Raw genomic sequence first — 14,992 nt, forward strand, 5'->3', positions numbered from 1 at the left:
TACGACTTCCACTAGATTGCGCGCTGGACTTAGGAATAGTATAAATTACTATTCTTTCTCCAGAAAGCGCAACAGCAGGGAATGTGTTGGACTTAAAATGCAACACATTCCCTGGTGTCGCACGCCATCTAGTGCAGGTCGTTGAAACGACTTGCAATGTAATGCCATGCGTAGTAACAACGAGGACGATGTAATGTCCGCTTTGTTACCAAAGCATGTGGTACTGACATTGTTGTAAACGCTGTCTCCCAAGCTATGCATCTTGAAGTTTGAACTTCCCAAATACCTCAGCAATGATCACCAAACTTTGACCTCTGAACGTCCACCTTTTTGTTACTGGACTGACATATACAGCTGGTTATAATGTTGATGGAATATTGAACTCAAAACGTTTAAACATTTACAGGCAAAAATATCACTTTGAGTGATCATCACATTATCAAGTTCAACCTCAACCTGCCCATTGTACCCTTATCCACCACCCTCTTTCGCAAACATATCCACAATGTCATGGAACACCATAGTTGTGTTCTATAGGGCCTGTGGACCCTCTAATGGCTGTCAACCAATTCCACCTATGCCTCCCATACGCCCTTGATAAAGTGTTTCTGTTAAAGCCTCACAAAGCCAACAATACTGTGGCTGGCTTAACCTCATTGTACAGATTACTACAACTAAAACTCACACAATACAGTGGAGAATATCAGATGCCTGAATGAGAAAATACCTCTTCAGCTTTAGCACTCTAAAGCAACTACCTTAAAAGAAAAAACAAAAAAGACTACTCGAAACTCATCTACGATGCAACCAACATGCCAAACCAAAATTATCTCTTCGTATCTATTAAAGCCATTAATCAGAATGTAAATCAAAATGTGCAAATCACATTCAGGAGCGCAGAACCTGATGGAGACTTACTTGAATCCAAATAACTAGCTGCATCCCCTTATCAATTTGTTTGAGTTCCATAGCCTATACTCTGCTCATTTAACATACTTTCCCTAGAAAGAAATTACGAACCAAATAAAGTCTATCTCAGGATCACAAACTGTACTGGGGCTACTAGAAGTATTTAAAAAATCCTCTTGGTGCTGCTTTCTACCATAGCTCCCATAGTTATCATTAAGTTATTCCTATAAACTAGGGAGTTCAGAGAGAGTCAAGACTTGGAACTCCCTCCTGACCCACCTCTGCCTGACCCAGGACCACCTCGCCTTCAGGAGGCAGCTCAAGACCTGGCTGTTCGAGCAGTAGCGGACCCCCCCTCCCCTAGCGCCTTGAGACCCTCTGGGTGAGTAGTGCGCTATATAAATGCTTTGATTGATTGATTGATTGATTGATTGAGTCATACTAACTCCTGCCTCATTGATATATATATATATATATATATATATATATATATATATATATATATATATATATATATATATATATATATATATATATATATATATATATATATATATATATATATATATATATATATATATGAGATAGGCATCCCTCTTCTGAAAATGTTAATTCAGTGACCGGTTTTGGGAGGAGTGCTCAGTGATCCCTTGAATCCAAATGTTGTCAATTACCATTCTGCAGATGGAAACTGTATCTCAGGGGCAGAAACCATGTATTGAATACCTTACCACCCCCTGTCAACAATCACAAGTAGATCAATGTTTTGTAGCTTCAATTGCACATTGCATAAAGAATTGCGAAGAAGTGGGTGATTTACATTACCTATTCTTTTGTGATTCATTATTAGTTGTGCAACAGAAAGACTCTCTATGTGCCTTTTGTACAGTGAGATCAGCATTGGTGCCGTCACTAGCCCAGTGATATTGTAACTTGCAAGCTTTATGACTGAAAACTTGCTTCATACATCGGGCCCTTAGTTTTATGGTGCATACGGCAGTTACCTTCTGAGATCTTCTGGCACTGGAGCCACTGCTGCTACTGCTGCTGCTGCTCCTTGAAGAGCTGGATTGGGAGGAGGATCTTTGTCTTGAATCCCTCTTCTTAGGATTCTACATAAGAAAAATGTGGTTTATGAAAATGTATGGCTGTAGTGCAGTCTACATAAATGCTAACTGTGATAATATTTGCCGAAAGCAAAACTTAACTTTTGCAACTTTGATAGTTGTCACTTACAGATCATGGCTATATCTAAGCCACAAGAGGTAAGCCCTATGGCAGTGTGTTTCTGTATTTGTTGAAAATTAATCAGCTTTATTTCATACACTCCTACTAAAAGCAACTTGGCAGAAGACAGTCAGTACCTGTAGAAGCGTGGGAGAGCCTTCCTCCCACCAGAATCCTGTTCTGTGGAAAGTAGGATAAAGCAGGTAATGTATGAATGTCCAAACTGCACCTAAACAAACCTAAGAGCTTGCACCCTTGGAATAAACCACTTTTTACAATTGTAGCTACACCCTGCATTTTCAAGCCACATGCTAACAGAGGTAAATATAAAAGGCACTGGTAATTTGAATAAATTACTTCGGCAATGAAGGTCTCATGCTTTTTAGACTGCTGCTTCTTGGTACTAATCTTGGAGAAATGGAGTAATACACACATTAGAAAAGAAAACCCTACATGAAATCCTGCCTTCTGTTTTCCTTTGGAGGCATCTGGCACTGGATGCTTATGCCTTAGCTCTCTGGAGGCGAATTGTAAAAATTCAAATGAGGTACTAAAGAATGCACCTACTTACAATCTTATTTTGAATACCACTTACGTAATTTCTGTTTGCTGGGTGGAAATGAAGGTCATAAATATCAGGGTTCGTCTGTGGTACAAAAATGAGAACAGACACAGTAAAACACACTAGTCATTCCACTATACCTACAGATAATGCTGCACAAAAAAGCAAATATCAATTCTTCAAGCATAACATTGAAGACCAACTGCATCATCTACAAGGTTATCAACACCCACAACGTCCCAGAATGTTTAACTAAAAGCGCAGCCTTCAGCATCAAATGGACAGCAAATGTGGTTTTTAGCCGCGTTACATTTACAGGGTGATAAATCCCCCTCAAGTGAGGCTATGATATTAAATATGTCATCAGCACAGCAGCAGGTCCTCAGTGTGACATTTGGAGGTTAGAATTGTAAAATGATTTGTCAAAAAGTATATCATTCATATCATAACTGAATTGAAACATTACCTTTTTCCTGTGGGACTCGTTACTACTGCTGCTGCTGCTGCTGCTGCTTGCGCTGCTAATGCTCCATTGTTTCCTGCGATTCTGTTGATGCTGTTGTTGGCTTCCCTGGTGAGTAGCATGATGGCGTCTGTTGTTGCTTTTCCTACTGCTGCTGCTGCTACTGCTGCTGCTGCTACTGCTGCTGCTGCTGCTACTGCTGCTGTGACTCCTGCTACTACTACTGCTGCTACTGCTGCTACTGCTGCTACTGCTGCGGCTGCTACTGCTGTGGCTGCTACTGCTGCGGCTGCTACTACTGCTGCTACTGCTACGACCCTTAATTCTCCTAGAGTTTCTACCTTCTTTTTGCTCGCTGCTACTCGAGAGGCTCCTTGAATGCTGCTGTGTTTGGTGCTCTCTCTTACTAGAAGGCCGGGTACGAGAAGCTGATGAAGACAACGATGAGGAGGAAGAACTGGATGAACTAGATGAACTTAGCGGTTTTTGGGCCTTTGCAACCTCAGCAATTTTTCGATGTGGGTGCTTGAAATGTCCATGTTTTCTGTAAGTCAGGCTTCCATTTCTGACCTAAAGATTAAATAATCATATAAATGCATAATCTTTTTTAGCAATGCCGAATAGCATTGTGATAGTTTGAACATCTTTGTATTTTTTCTTTGATGCTGAAGTGCAAATATTTCAAAATCTCTTTACTCGACACTTTTACCAATGTAGAAGCAAAAATCTGAATGTACACTTTGCTCTATCTGAATAAAAAGAGACAGTACTAGCGACAAATTAAGTAACAGCGCGGTAAGAGGGTTCGCAAAAATGTTAGAAAAGGGGAACATACATAGCTAACTAGTTATAATCCTTATAAATAGATTTTATAACACGATTATTTCTTAAATGTTGTTTTACTTTTCATGTTCTGATGGAAACTAATGAATCCAGTTGTGAGGCCTAACAGTTCTATTTCCTTTCATTGAAAATGTATTATGAGTAGATTGTGGTGCAACTATACTATGAAATTAGTTACAAAATTGAAACTTGCAGATTCAATCATAGAGACCCTAATGATTACAAAAAGTAGGAAATCATTTTAGTAAAATGGTTTTTCAGAATAATTTACATATATGGATGTTAGAAATGTGGCAGTGGCCATTGCTTAGGCTAATCCATTTCCTGTAATAACACAATGGTGAAACATTTATAATGTATTATGAAATAATGATTTGATGCATTATATTTGATTTCAATTAAGTTTAATACGTTTAACCCTCATGCACGCCTTTTAAGCTTTCAACATGTTCTTTTTTGAGCTGCAATTTTCCCTTAGCAAGAAAAATTATTCATTAACATTTCTGCAAGCATTAGACTATTAGTTCTAAGCATATTTTATTTTACATGCAAAGGGCAGGCCTGGAAAGCTAAGTCCTTCACAATGAGTGCTTGGGAAAGAATAAAGGAGTAGCTAAGTGTATTGGGTGACTACATATGGAAACAAACAATACGATTAACGTACTAGTGGAGTGACACCACATCATTAAGGTGGCATAAGGACTATATAAGAAGAAACCCCAAAGGAGGGGCAAAATATATAGATTTTTTCATCTAAATGCGAGGACGTCCCTCTCACAATGCAATGATAATATTTCTTTTTATGGGACACACCTCATCACGCTTTGGATTTTATCTGTTTAGCTCAGCACCCTACTTTTTCCTATCTTATACTACTTTTTTGCTGATGCCTTTATGCAGTAGATATGGAATCATTCTTAGCCAAACAAATTGATTTTTGCCTCAAATTTCATTTTTGCCAATACTCATAGACTTGTCCTTGGATGTTAAAACTGATTCCATTTCCCTTTTGATTTTCATTTTAGATTCTGTTAAAAAGGACTGACCTATCCTTCTGCCTTTAATAATTGTAGAAGTCCATAATCTAGTATCTGAGATGTGTTTTAAACCATCCTCTTTGGATTTGAACCCCTGACTAAATGCGTAGTCTTGCACGACATTCCTTAATATTCTTGACTGAAATGCTTCAGAAATTGCTTATCTGTATAGATTTTGAAACATTAATACAAGGGAAACATCCAGAACTACGTGGCAAGAGCCACGCATTCCAGTAGCCTGCAAGTGTAACAATGTTTGCCCGAACAGCACATTTGCTGCATAAGCGTGGTTAAGGCAAATGCATCTAGTGTTCGGTATAGGTGGGGACTAGGATCAGGAGCATTGAATGGCAAGTGGACATGGTCACGTACAGGTAAGTGGAGCTGGAGCCTGATATGGGGGTTGTAGGGGGTCAGTGGCAAGTTTTTAGGGCAGGCTCGTGGGGGTCACTATCAGAGGAAGGGGTGGTGGCAAGTTTTTTAGGACTCAGGGAGGGGGAGAGAGAGGGGGAGGGGGTAAGGAGGTAGCAAGTTTTAGGGCTTGGGCTGGGAGTCGTTATCGGGGGTCAGTGGTATGTTTTTAGGGTTCAGGGTACTTTTAAGGAGAGGGCAAGTTTTAAGGCTCGGGTCTGGGTAAGAGTACTTTTAAGGAGGGGGTAAGTTTGTATGATAGGATAGAATAGGATAGGCTTGGATTTGGGGTAACTTTAAGGCCTGGGTTTTTGGGAAGTACTTAAGAAATGGGGTATTTGTAGGGCTCAGGGCAGGGGAGCAGGTAAGGGGTTGGTAATTTAGGGCTTAGGGCAGGGAGTTTGTAATTTAGGCCTTAGGGTGGGGGGGCAGGTAGGGTTTGTAATTTAGGGCTTTGAGTAGGAGTCAGAGTAGTGGCAAAATTAGCAGCACATGCATCCTTGCCATTCATGAAATTGCATGATAATGGTATGTATGGTAAGGTGATGCATGGATAAGTTGCATACATGATTTGGGCTCTGTGGTAAAGGCATGTGTGGCAGAGCCTTGCGTGCCTCTATCATACAAGCTTAATACAATAACTAAACTATTAAAAATTGCCTGAGGATAATATTGTGTCCTAATGTTCTTTTTTTTTAACTGAGTTATCTTACTCGTTTGATCGAAATGTGTTGTAGGGAGAATCAACAAATCTTTTCAAAATATCAACTGCTGCTTCTTCTGTTCTGTGTCCCAATAGCAGAGCTTCTTGTGTGTATCATTCTAGTTGGACTTAATATCTTTAAGAGATTAGGTCTTTCCATTGCAATACTTTATTTTTACAGTATGGTCCTTAAAGTAGTGTATTTGACCTCATTTCAAATTTGTGAGTTGGTCACCAATTAATGGTCCTCATTGGTTGGCTAACGTATGTTTTGGACATCGTAAATCCCACCCCTCATATTGCCGGAGAAAGATCCATTTGAGAACCATCTGCCTCTGCAGGGAGAGTAATGCTGATATCTGTATAGCTGTAAGGACCCCAGTGCAGTTAGAGGTATAAATAAGTAGTGATTTGAAAGTTTGATCTAAAAATATTTATACTGTTTGCACTGGATCAATGCCCTACTACAATACAAAAAGGTCTTTGGTATGTAACACCTTATTTTGCACTATGTACTCTGGACAAGGATGCAAGATATTTTTCAAAACAATCATTGTGAATTTGTTTTTATAAGATAGGCAGTTGATATTTTCAACAAAAACATTGCTTTAGGGAATGGTTTAGAATAGTTATTAATTACCGTAAATTCCTCATCAATTCCCAGAATTTTCTTCAGCTTCATTTGAACCACAGAGTCTTCATGTTCTTCTTCCTCATTCTCTCCCACTGTTGCCATGGTGATTATTTTAGAAGCTGATTTTAGTCCTGCCTGGATTTCCAGCAGCAGCTTTTCTATGGCTGCATCTGTATGTGCTGCAAACAACATTAATCATTAGATTAGTTTGTGCAATGTTTCATATATCTTCAAATATTAATTATGTTCACCATTCTGTAACTGAATAGTTACAAACTACTCAACAAATATTGATTACTTTGAAGTAGTATGTCTACCTGGTTTTATGATGATCTTGGCTTCGTTCTCTCCAACTAATTTGTACAGAGGTGAATTTCTGAGGAAGGCAGCATTTTGTGATTTGTACTCAAGGCAGACTTGGAAACCAAAGGTTTTGGCCTTTGCACAGACTTGATGGGCATTTGGACTACTGACGGCAGAGTGTCGATCTTCTGAAGAGTAGGCGTACTTTTTAGACAAAAGTTCTGATGATACCTCCTGATTCAAAAACACAAAGGACATTTTTCTTACATGTGTTAGTTCTTACAGTGTTTATCTTGTTCCGTTTGTGCATCATTTTATACATTAGGTAACATTAGGTTAATATGTTTATTAATCTGTGTATGTTTGTCTTTCTAGCTACCTGCTCCTAAATGTTTCTCTATGGCTCTCTGTGTCTGTCCCTCTGCCTAAGAAGTTAGATCACACTCCACTGGAATCAGAACTTATTTTGGAGATATTAAGAAAGCAATAGCTCTTCTGCAGTTCGGTGATCAATTCTCATATCAACACATGGCATGGTTTTATATAGAATTCAAATCCTGATCTTAAATCAAGAGAAACTTAGCAGTGAATCGATATACATCTAACGTGTCTGAAATGCTTTGCAATTAATCATCAACAGGGCGGCAACATTTTTAAGTGCAAGTTTAAACCACAAATCCCCCAATAGAATTAGAAGTAAAATAGGTTTCTTTTGAGATACATAGGTCCACATAAATATCACAATTACATCAAAAAATGAACAATAATTAAAAAAACTGATTTTCTGACAGTCTTTGATAAAACAACTCCCACAACAATGCAAACTCTTATATGTTTTAGATGTACAAATTAGATGCAAGTCGTACTGCATATTTTTTTACTTTCCAAATTAAATAACCGCTTCAAATAAATCCTATGGTCTTAAAAATATATCAGGCAGAACAAAAATATGTAAGTTGCTGATTTTGCCTTTCTATTCTGACTTGTTCAAATCGACCTCCAAAGATTTTCATTTATATTGAGCACGCTTGAATTGCATTAGTACATCTTTTCTCACTTTTAAAATAAGGAACAATATTCATTGAAATAATAAAGTAATATTACCATCATGCTGGCAGCTTCTCCGGAGGACTTTGCAGTTGTCCCAAAATGCTTCTTAAGAATGCTTGGCACAGCTCCTTGGGTCAATAATGGGGTCTTCTTTGCTGCATCCTGGTCTTCGACATTCCTTGTGACAGCAAACACCTGTGCTCTAGGGACACAAAGATGAAATACTGTGATTCAGTCAAATGGATTGGAGATAAGCAAGAACAACAATTAGGTGAGGCCTACAATACTCATTTAATGTATACACGATGTAATGCAAGTGTACGTTTCCAGCATAAAGGAGAACTGTGCTAAAAAAGAAGCTGATATGGCAGATTTTCTGATCCGAGTCAAGCTGTGCAAAAAGTAGGACCTTGAGCCACAATGAAAGTGGTTCCCAATAGCTTATCAGATAGGTAAAGAAGCAGCTTGTATTTGCAAGTCAGGGCAGTCTTTAACGTGTAAAGATAACCCATTTAGCTGTTTTGCAAGGTAGAGGAGACTATATGCATTTGTGACTGCTGCAACCAATGTTTGTGGGGTCATATTAGAGAACGCAACAGTAAAAAGTGGCCCTCCAAGCAACAAAACAGGTCCACCATCAGCCAAAAAGCCATGCCACAAACTGGCCTGTAAGACATGCCCTCATCGGACTGCCAGATTGCTCTATCGGCCAGTTTGACTCTGATTCTATTTGGCGTTTCATTGACTCTTCCATAGATGTACATGTACAGATATTGAATGTCCAAATTTACCTGCACATTTTACATGTCCACCTATTGTTCTCTATGATGATCCAGTATAACCAAAACTAATATTAACTTTCACTTGATGACTTTTCTCAAGGATAATTTACTGTGGTTCAAATATTGGGTGTTCCTCAGAATGTTTTAGTGCATTTCTAGTTCCAAAATATATCACAAGACAATGCATTTCTAGTTCCCAAAAATATCACGGTAATCAAATTATTTTTCAACTGAATTGCACTAGTACATATATTACACATATCTTCTGAACTCCTTATGAACTGAATTGACAATAAAGGGTAGTTTGGAAAAGCCTGAGCTCTCTATGTTTGATGTACATCAAATATGTCCAAACACTTACAGCATCACACATTGACAGCAATGGTGGCATAATGAATCTTGAGGGGGCCCCACTGCAAAGTTCATGAAGGGACACCCAAGCTCCAGACCCAGTCAGGAGCCCTCAGGCCGGAGGAACACTGGCTCTGCATATTGCTGTAGGGGTCCTCCCTGGACCTCAGGGATCCCTGCACTGTGCGAGTTGCAAGGATGCCACTAGACAGCAAGACTGAAATTGCCATAGAAACACTGCCAGGTGTCTTTGTGTAAAGGAAGAGATCCGATTGAGTTCGCTGTTTCATCAAAAAATGCTCCAATTCCAAAATGTAGGAACCTGCTCAGTGCAGCAGTTAACTTTAGAGAGGAAGTTTCAGCATCTGCGATAGAATGTAGATAAATCTTACCAGAGAGTAAAGGCCAGGCAGCCTTAGAATCACAGGTTAAAAAATCAAAATCAAAATCAAAATCGTAAATCTGTATTTGTAAAGCGCGTACTACTCACCCCTATGGGTCTCAAGGCGCTGGGGGCTGTTGTGGAAATTTACTGAGCTATCGCCCAGAGTCACAAGTTGCTGAGCTGAGCTGCAGCTGGGGAAACATCACTTACAACGCATTTATTACAACGCACTACCATTACAACGCAACCATTACAACGCAAACCATTACAACGCATTGCGCTGGGGGGCGCTCTAGGATAGGGAATATATTTAATTTACTATCCAACACCTTCCCTACTATCCGCGGGGACTGGAGTTGGAATAGTAAATTAAATAAATCACTATCCAGCGCTTAAAAGCACTATGCGTTGTAGTGGTATGCGGTGTAAAAACCGCGTTGTAACAGCAGGCGTTGTAATAGCCTGCGTTGTAATGACACCAATCCGCCGCTGGACCAGGGATCGAACCATGAGCCTCGTGCTAAGAAGTCAGCTGCAGGGCTAGACTGGGAACCAAAACCGGCCCTGGCAAAGTGCTCAGCCAGCCCCTTTCCCCCCTGGGGATTTGTGGGTGCTGCCAAGCTCTTTGCCAGGGCTGGTTTTCGTCCGTTTTTGTTACAGGGCCGATTTTGCAGCTAATCTGCAAAAACGGCCCGGTAACAAAAACAGCCCCCAGGGTCCTCAAGCCGGCCCCCCACCGGTGTGGCGCACCGGGGGATTGCCGGGTGCCCGCTACGGCCAGTCCGGCCCTGGTCAGCTGCCTTGGCCTCTGCGCCTCACCAGGGTCAAATATTCAGCAGATTGCTTACATCATTCTAGGTTTCAAGGGCCCTGATTTTAACTTTATCAACACCTTGTCTGGTAGCAACTAAAGCTGTTTATGAATGTGCGACAATTGCACACATTTGAGTACTCGTTTCACAGCTCTTAAGCCTGATTGATGGACTGCTTCTATTCTCATCATAGGCTAAAGGATATCAGTCTGAACACTGATGTTTGCTGTGTGTTTAGTGACTTGTGCCTGTTTTCGGTTTATAAATAACATTTAAACATTGGAATGTTAGTAGCTGCACTAAACACATCAGAGTAGCAGAGAGCAAACCGTGGCTGGCATAGACCATTGGCCCCCGACTTTCCAGTGCATTTTCTTCAGCTTTGCATTGTTTAATTTAGAAGATTCTCCCCTCAGTGCTCCGAGTATTGTAATTACATCTTAGTCCATGTGCTCATGTGGGCACCAGCCATGAGTGCAATATTGTGATGTAAAACCTTCAAAGTCTTCCTTATAGAGAGTTTTTGAACAATTCAGATCTTTCTAAACTTGTGATATAATTATAACAATCATTAGAGTTCTTTTAACCTTTTGCAATATCAAAGATGACACATAAATTCACAAGCACAATAGATATCAGAGAGAAACCAAACACATGCAATACCTTGTAACTAAGAGTTCATTCTCCTGCTGGCATGGTGTTGTCTCAACCTTGATGTTCATGGCTTTCATGTCAATCTTGGCTGTGAATTTCATTGGCGCATTTGCACGGACCTTGGCGTGAAACTCTATTCCTGCCTGGATGAGGTGGGTGTTGATTCCCATAGTTGCCACTGTGTGCTTGAAGATACTGAATGAGAAATTAAAAAAGCATACTATATATTATCAATAACACAAAAATGTTGGAAAAGACACCGAGCGCACCTGAAAGTGGTTTTGCTGATGTGTATGAACACACTAGCAAACTCTCACCTACCATGCCCCGGGAGACCATGTAACTTCTGTTTTGTTGGGGCATTATGTGTTACACTGGAGATTGAAAGGGAAAGCCAGGCAAAAGAGAGCCAATGTGCATTTATTTATGATATTAGCGCAAAAAGGCATTTTACCTCTGATATAAGTGAACAGCAACATGACTAGGGGACATGCGGGAGGGTAGACCGGTGACCCCGATATTTAGACATATTATGTTGGCTTTCAAACCTGCTTCTTAGGATTGAACGGCAAGATAATGTCAAAAGTGTATGGGTAAAGTACTGCAATGGAAAGGAAAAACACATCCTAATGTATACATAGTGTAAAATTGTACATTAATTTACCAACTGCTCTTTATCTCGTCCTCTGTCATGACTGATCCTGAGCCTTACCTGTGCTACCCTTTACAAACCTCACACATTGTATGAGAGCAGTTACCACCATTCTGTGTTATAAGACACCCATAAGTCTGTAAACATCTTAAAGACTCTAGATGTGTTTGTACATACTTGTTTTTGTAGGCATTTGAACTTTTCCTCTAAAATAGAGCACATGCAAGCTACCGAGACAATTCAAGTATGGAACCTTGGGTTCGTCACAAAGAATTGGACAATTATCTAAAAAACTTGGCCTCAATTACAATCATCCATTACAAGTATCTAAAGTAATTGGACACTTTGAAACAACTTTATAACAAAATGTCAAGTAACGTGAAATGTGCAACTTTAATAAATCATGGTTTTAGAATGCTGCAAAATCAAAGAAAATAGCCTTGTAATTCACAGTAAGGATGTCAAGTCAAGTCAAGTCAAAGGATTTATATAGCGCACTACATACCCGGAGGGTTTCAAGGCGCTTAGGAAGGGGAGGATTACTTGTCAAATATCCACGTTTTAAGTTGCTTTCTGAATGCTAGGTGGTTCTGGGTAAGGCGAAGGTAAGCGGGGAGAGAGTTCCATGTTTTAGCAGCCAGGTATGAAAAGGATCTGCCTCCCATGGTGGTCTTGTTGATGCGAGGTACAGTGGCGAGGGCTTGGCTGGAAGAACGTAGTTGTCGGGAGGGGGTGTAGAAGGACAGTCGTGAGTTGAGGCATTCTGGACCGATGTCGTAGAGTGATTTGTGTGCGTGGGTAAGTAGTCGGAAAGTGATCCTCTTATTGACGGGTAGCCAGTGGAGGTCTTTAAGGTGACCAGAGATGTGATCGTTGCGTGGGATGTCTAATATGAGTCTGGCTGAGGCGTTTTGGATTCGTTGGAGTTTCTTCTGGAGTTTTGCGGTGGTACCTGCGTAGAGGGTGTTTCCGTAGTCCAGTCGGCTCGTGACCAGAGCGTGGGTGACTATTTTCCTTGTTTCGGAGGGGATCCAGCTAAATGTTTTTCTGAGCATGCGAAGAATGTTGAAGCAGGAAGAGGATACGGCGCTGACTTGTCTGTTCATTGAGAGTGAAGAATCCAGGATGACGCCTAGGTTCCGTGCGTGGTCTGTCGGGATGGGTGCTTTTCCGAGGGCTTCCGGCCACCAGGAGTCGTCCCATGCAGAGGGGGATGTACCTAAGATGAGGACTTCTGTTTTGTCTGAGTTCAGTTTCAGACGGCTTTGTTTCATCCATTCGGCAACTTCTTTCATTCCTTCGTGTAGGTTGGTTTTGGCGGTGCTGGGGTCATTGGTGAGGGAAAGGATCAGTTGGGTGTCATCCGCGTACGAGATGATGTTGAGGTTGTGTTGGCGTGCGATGGCCGCGAGGGGGCTCATGTATACGTTGAAGAGGGTGGGACTGAGTGAGGATCCTTGTGGTACGCCCCAGATGATTTCAGAGGCCTCGGACTTGAATGGTGGAAGGCGGACTCTCTGGGTTCTTCCGGTGAGGAACGAGGTGATCCATTCAAGTGCTTTTCCTTGGATTCCGATGTTATTGAGGCGTTGTAAAAGGGTGCTGTGGCAGACTGTGTCGAATGCTGCAGAGAGGTCGAGGAGGATGAGGGCGACTGTGTCTCCATTGTCCAGTAGAGTTCGAATGTCGTCTGTTGCTGCGATGAGGGCGGTCTCAGTGCTGTGTTTTGCTCGGAATCCAGATTGTGAGGGGTCGAGGGATTTGTTGGCTTCGAGGAAGGCGGCGAGCTGGTTGTTGACAGCTTTCTCGATGACTTTGGCCGGGAATGGAAGAAGCGAGATGGGGCGGTAATTTTTGAGTTCGGTGGGGTCCGCTGTGGGTTTTTTCAGAAGGGCGGTGAGTTCAGCGTGTTTCCAGTCTTCCGGGAAGGTGGCGGAGTTGAAGGAGCAGTTGATGACGTCTCGGAGGTGCGGTGCTATGACGGAGTCTGCTTTGTTGAAGATGTGGTGAGGACATGGGTCTGTGGGGGATCCTGAGTGAATGGAATTCATCAAGCGGATGGTGTCCTCAGTGGAGATTGGGTTCCAGTCGTTAAGGGTGTTCACGGGGGGAAGATGATCAGCAAATGGTAGGATGGGTTGGTTTCCGGGTTGGTTGTCAAAGCTGTTGTGGATGTCTGCAATCTTGTTGTGGAAAAATGAGGCTAGGGAGTCGCAGAGGGTTTGAGAGGGGGTGATGTCGTTGGAGTTGGCCGAGGGATTGGAAAATTCCTTGACGATGTTGAAAAGTTCCTTGCTGTTGTGAGCGTTGTTGTCAAGTCGATCCTTGAATGCTGTTTTTTGGCTTTTCGGATTAGTTGGTGGTGAGTGCGGGTGGCGTTTTTGAAGGCGTCCTTGGTGCTGGTGGTTGGGTCTTTTTTCCAGGCCTTTTCAAGGGAGCGGCAGAGTTTCTTGGACTTCTTGAGATCATCGTTGAACCATGAGGCCTTCTTGCTGCCAGGTTTGTTTTGACGTTTTTTCAGTGGTGCTAAGGTGTCAGCTGTGTTGGATAGCCATAGGGTGAGGTTGGCGGCGGCTTCGTTAGCGTTAGAAGAGAGGGCTGGGGTGTTTTGAAGGAGCGATGCGGAGATTTGGTCCGTGGTGATTTTGTTCCATTTCCTTTGTAGGGTAGGTTGGAGGTGGATGCTGGGTTTTGGTTTGTTGTAGGTGAAGTGAACGCAGCTGTGGTCAGTCCAGAGGAGGTCCGTAGTGTGGCTGAAGGAGACATGGTTGCTGGATGTGAAGATGGGGTCGAGTGTGTGACCTGCGATGTGGGTGGGGGAAGTGACTAGTTGTTTAAGTCCGAGGTTGGCGAGGTTGTCCACGAGGGTGGCGGTGTTGCGGTCGTTGATCTTTTCGAGGTGAAAGTTGAGGTCTCCCAGAAGGATGTAGTCTTTGGAGGGGAGCGCGTGTGGGGTGATGAAGTCCGTGATGTCTTCACTGAATTTTGCGCGGGGTCCTGGTGGTCTGTAGAGGAGGGTGCCTCTGAGTGTGGTTTTGGGGTCGATGTGGATCTGGAAGTGTAGGTGTTCGGAGTTGGCGAGGTTGGCGTCCGAGCTGGTTGATATGCGGATTGATTTCTTATGGACGATAGCGATTCCTCCTCCTGTGTGGCTGGTACGGTCTTTGCGAGTGATCTTATAGTCTTCAGGGATGGCAATGGTGATGTCTGGTGC

The 14,992-nt window shown here is 42.0% G+C and overlaps 1 protein-coding gene across 2 annotated transcripts in view; it reads right to left on the minus strand.

Annotated features, from left to right (window-relative positions):
* Positions 1–14,992, minus strand: part of LOC147747529 (vitellogenin-A2-like) — a 70,144-nt gene that overhangs the window by 20,864 nt on the left and 34,288 nt on the right. The window contains exons 19-26 of one of the 2 annotated variants that reach the window (XM_086953994.1): positions 11,136–11,321; positions 8,197–8,344; positions 7,107–7,326; positions 6,796–6,968; positions 3,435–3,731; positions 3,165–3,317; positions 2,732–2,782; positions 1,914–2,021 (exon numbers count right to left, since the gene is read on the minus strand). In XM_086953994.1, coding sequence (XP_086810120.1) covers positions 1,914–2,021; positions 2,732–2,782; positions 3,165–3,317; positions 3,435–3,731; positions 6,796–6,968; positions 7,107–7,326; positions 8,197–8,344; positions 11,136–11,321 — 1,336 coding nt within the window. Of the gene's footprint in view, positions 1–1,913; positions 2,022–2,731; positions 2,783–3,164; positions 3,732–6,795; positions 6,969–7,106; positions 7,327–8,196; positions 8,345–11,135; positions 11,322–14,992 lie in introns of both variants that reach the window. The other variant, XM_086953993.1, reaches the window with a different exon arrangement.

The sequence above is a fragment of the Lissotriton vulgaris genome, chromosome 1_1 (assembly GCF_964263255.1).
Source record: "Lissotriton vulgaris chromosome 1_1, aLisVul1.2, whole genome shotgun sequence".
NCBI lineage: Eukaryota > Metazoa > Chordata > Amphibia > Caudata > Salamandridae > Lissotriton > Lissotriton vulgaris.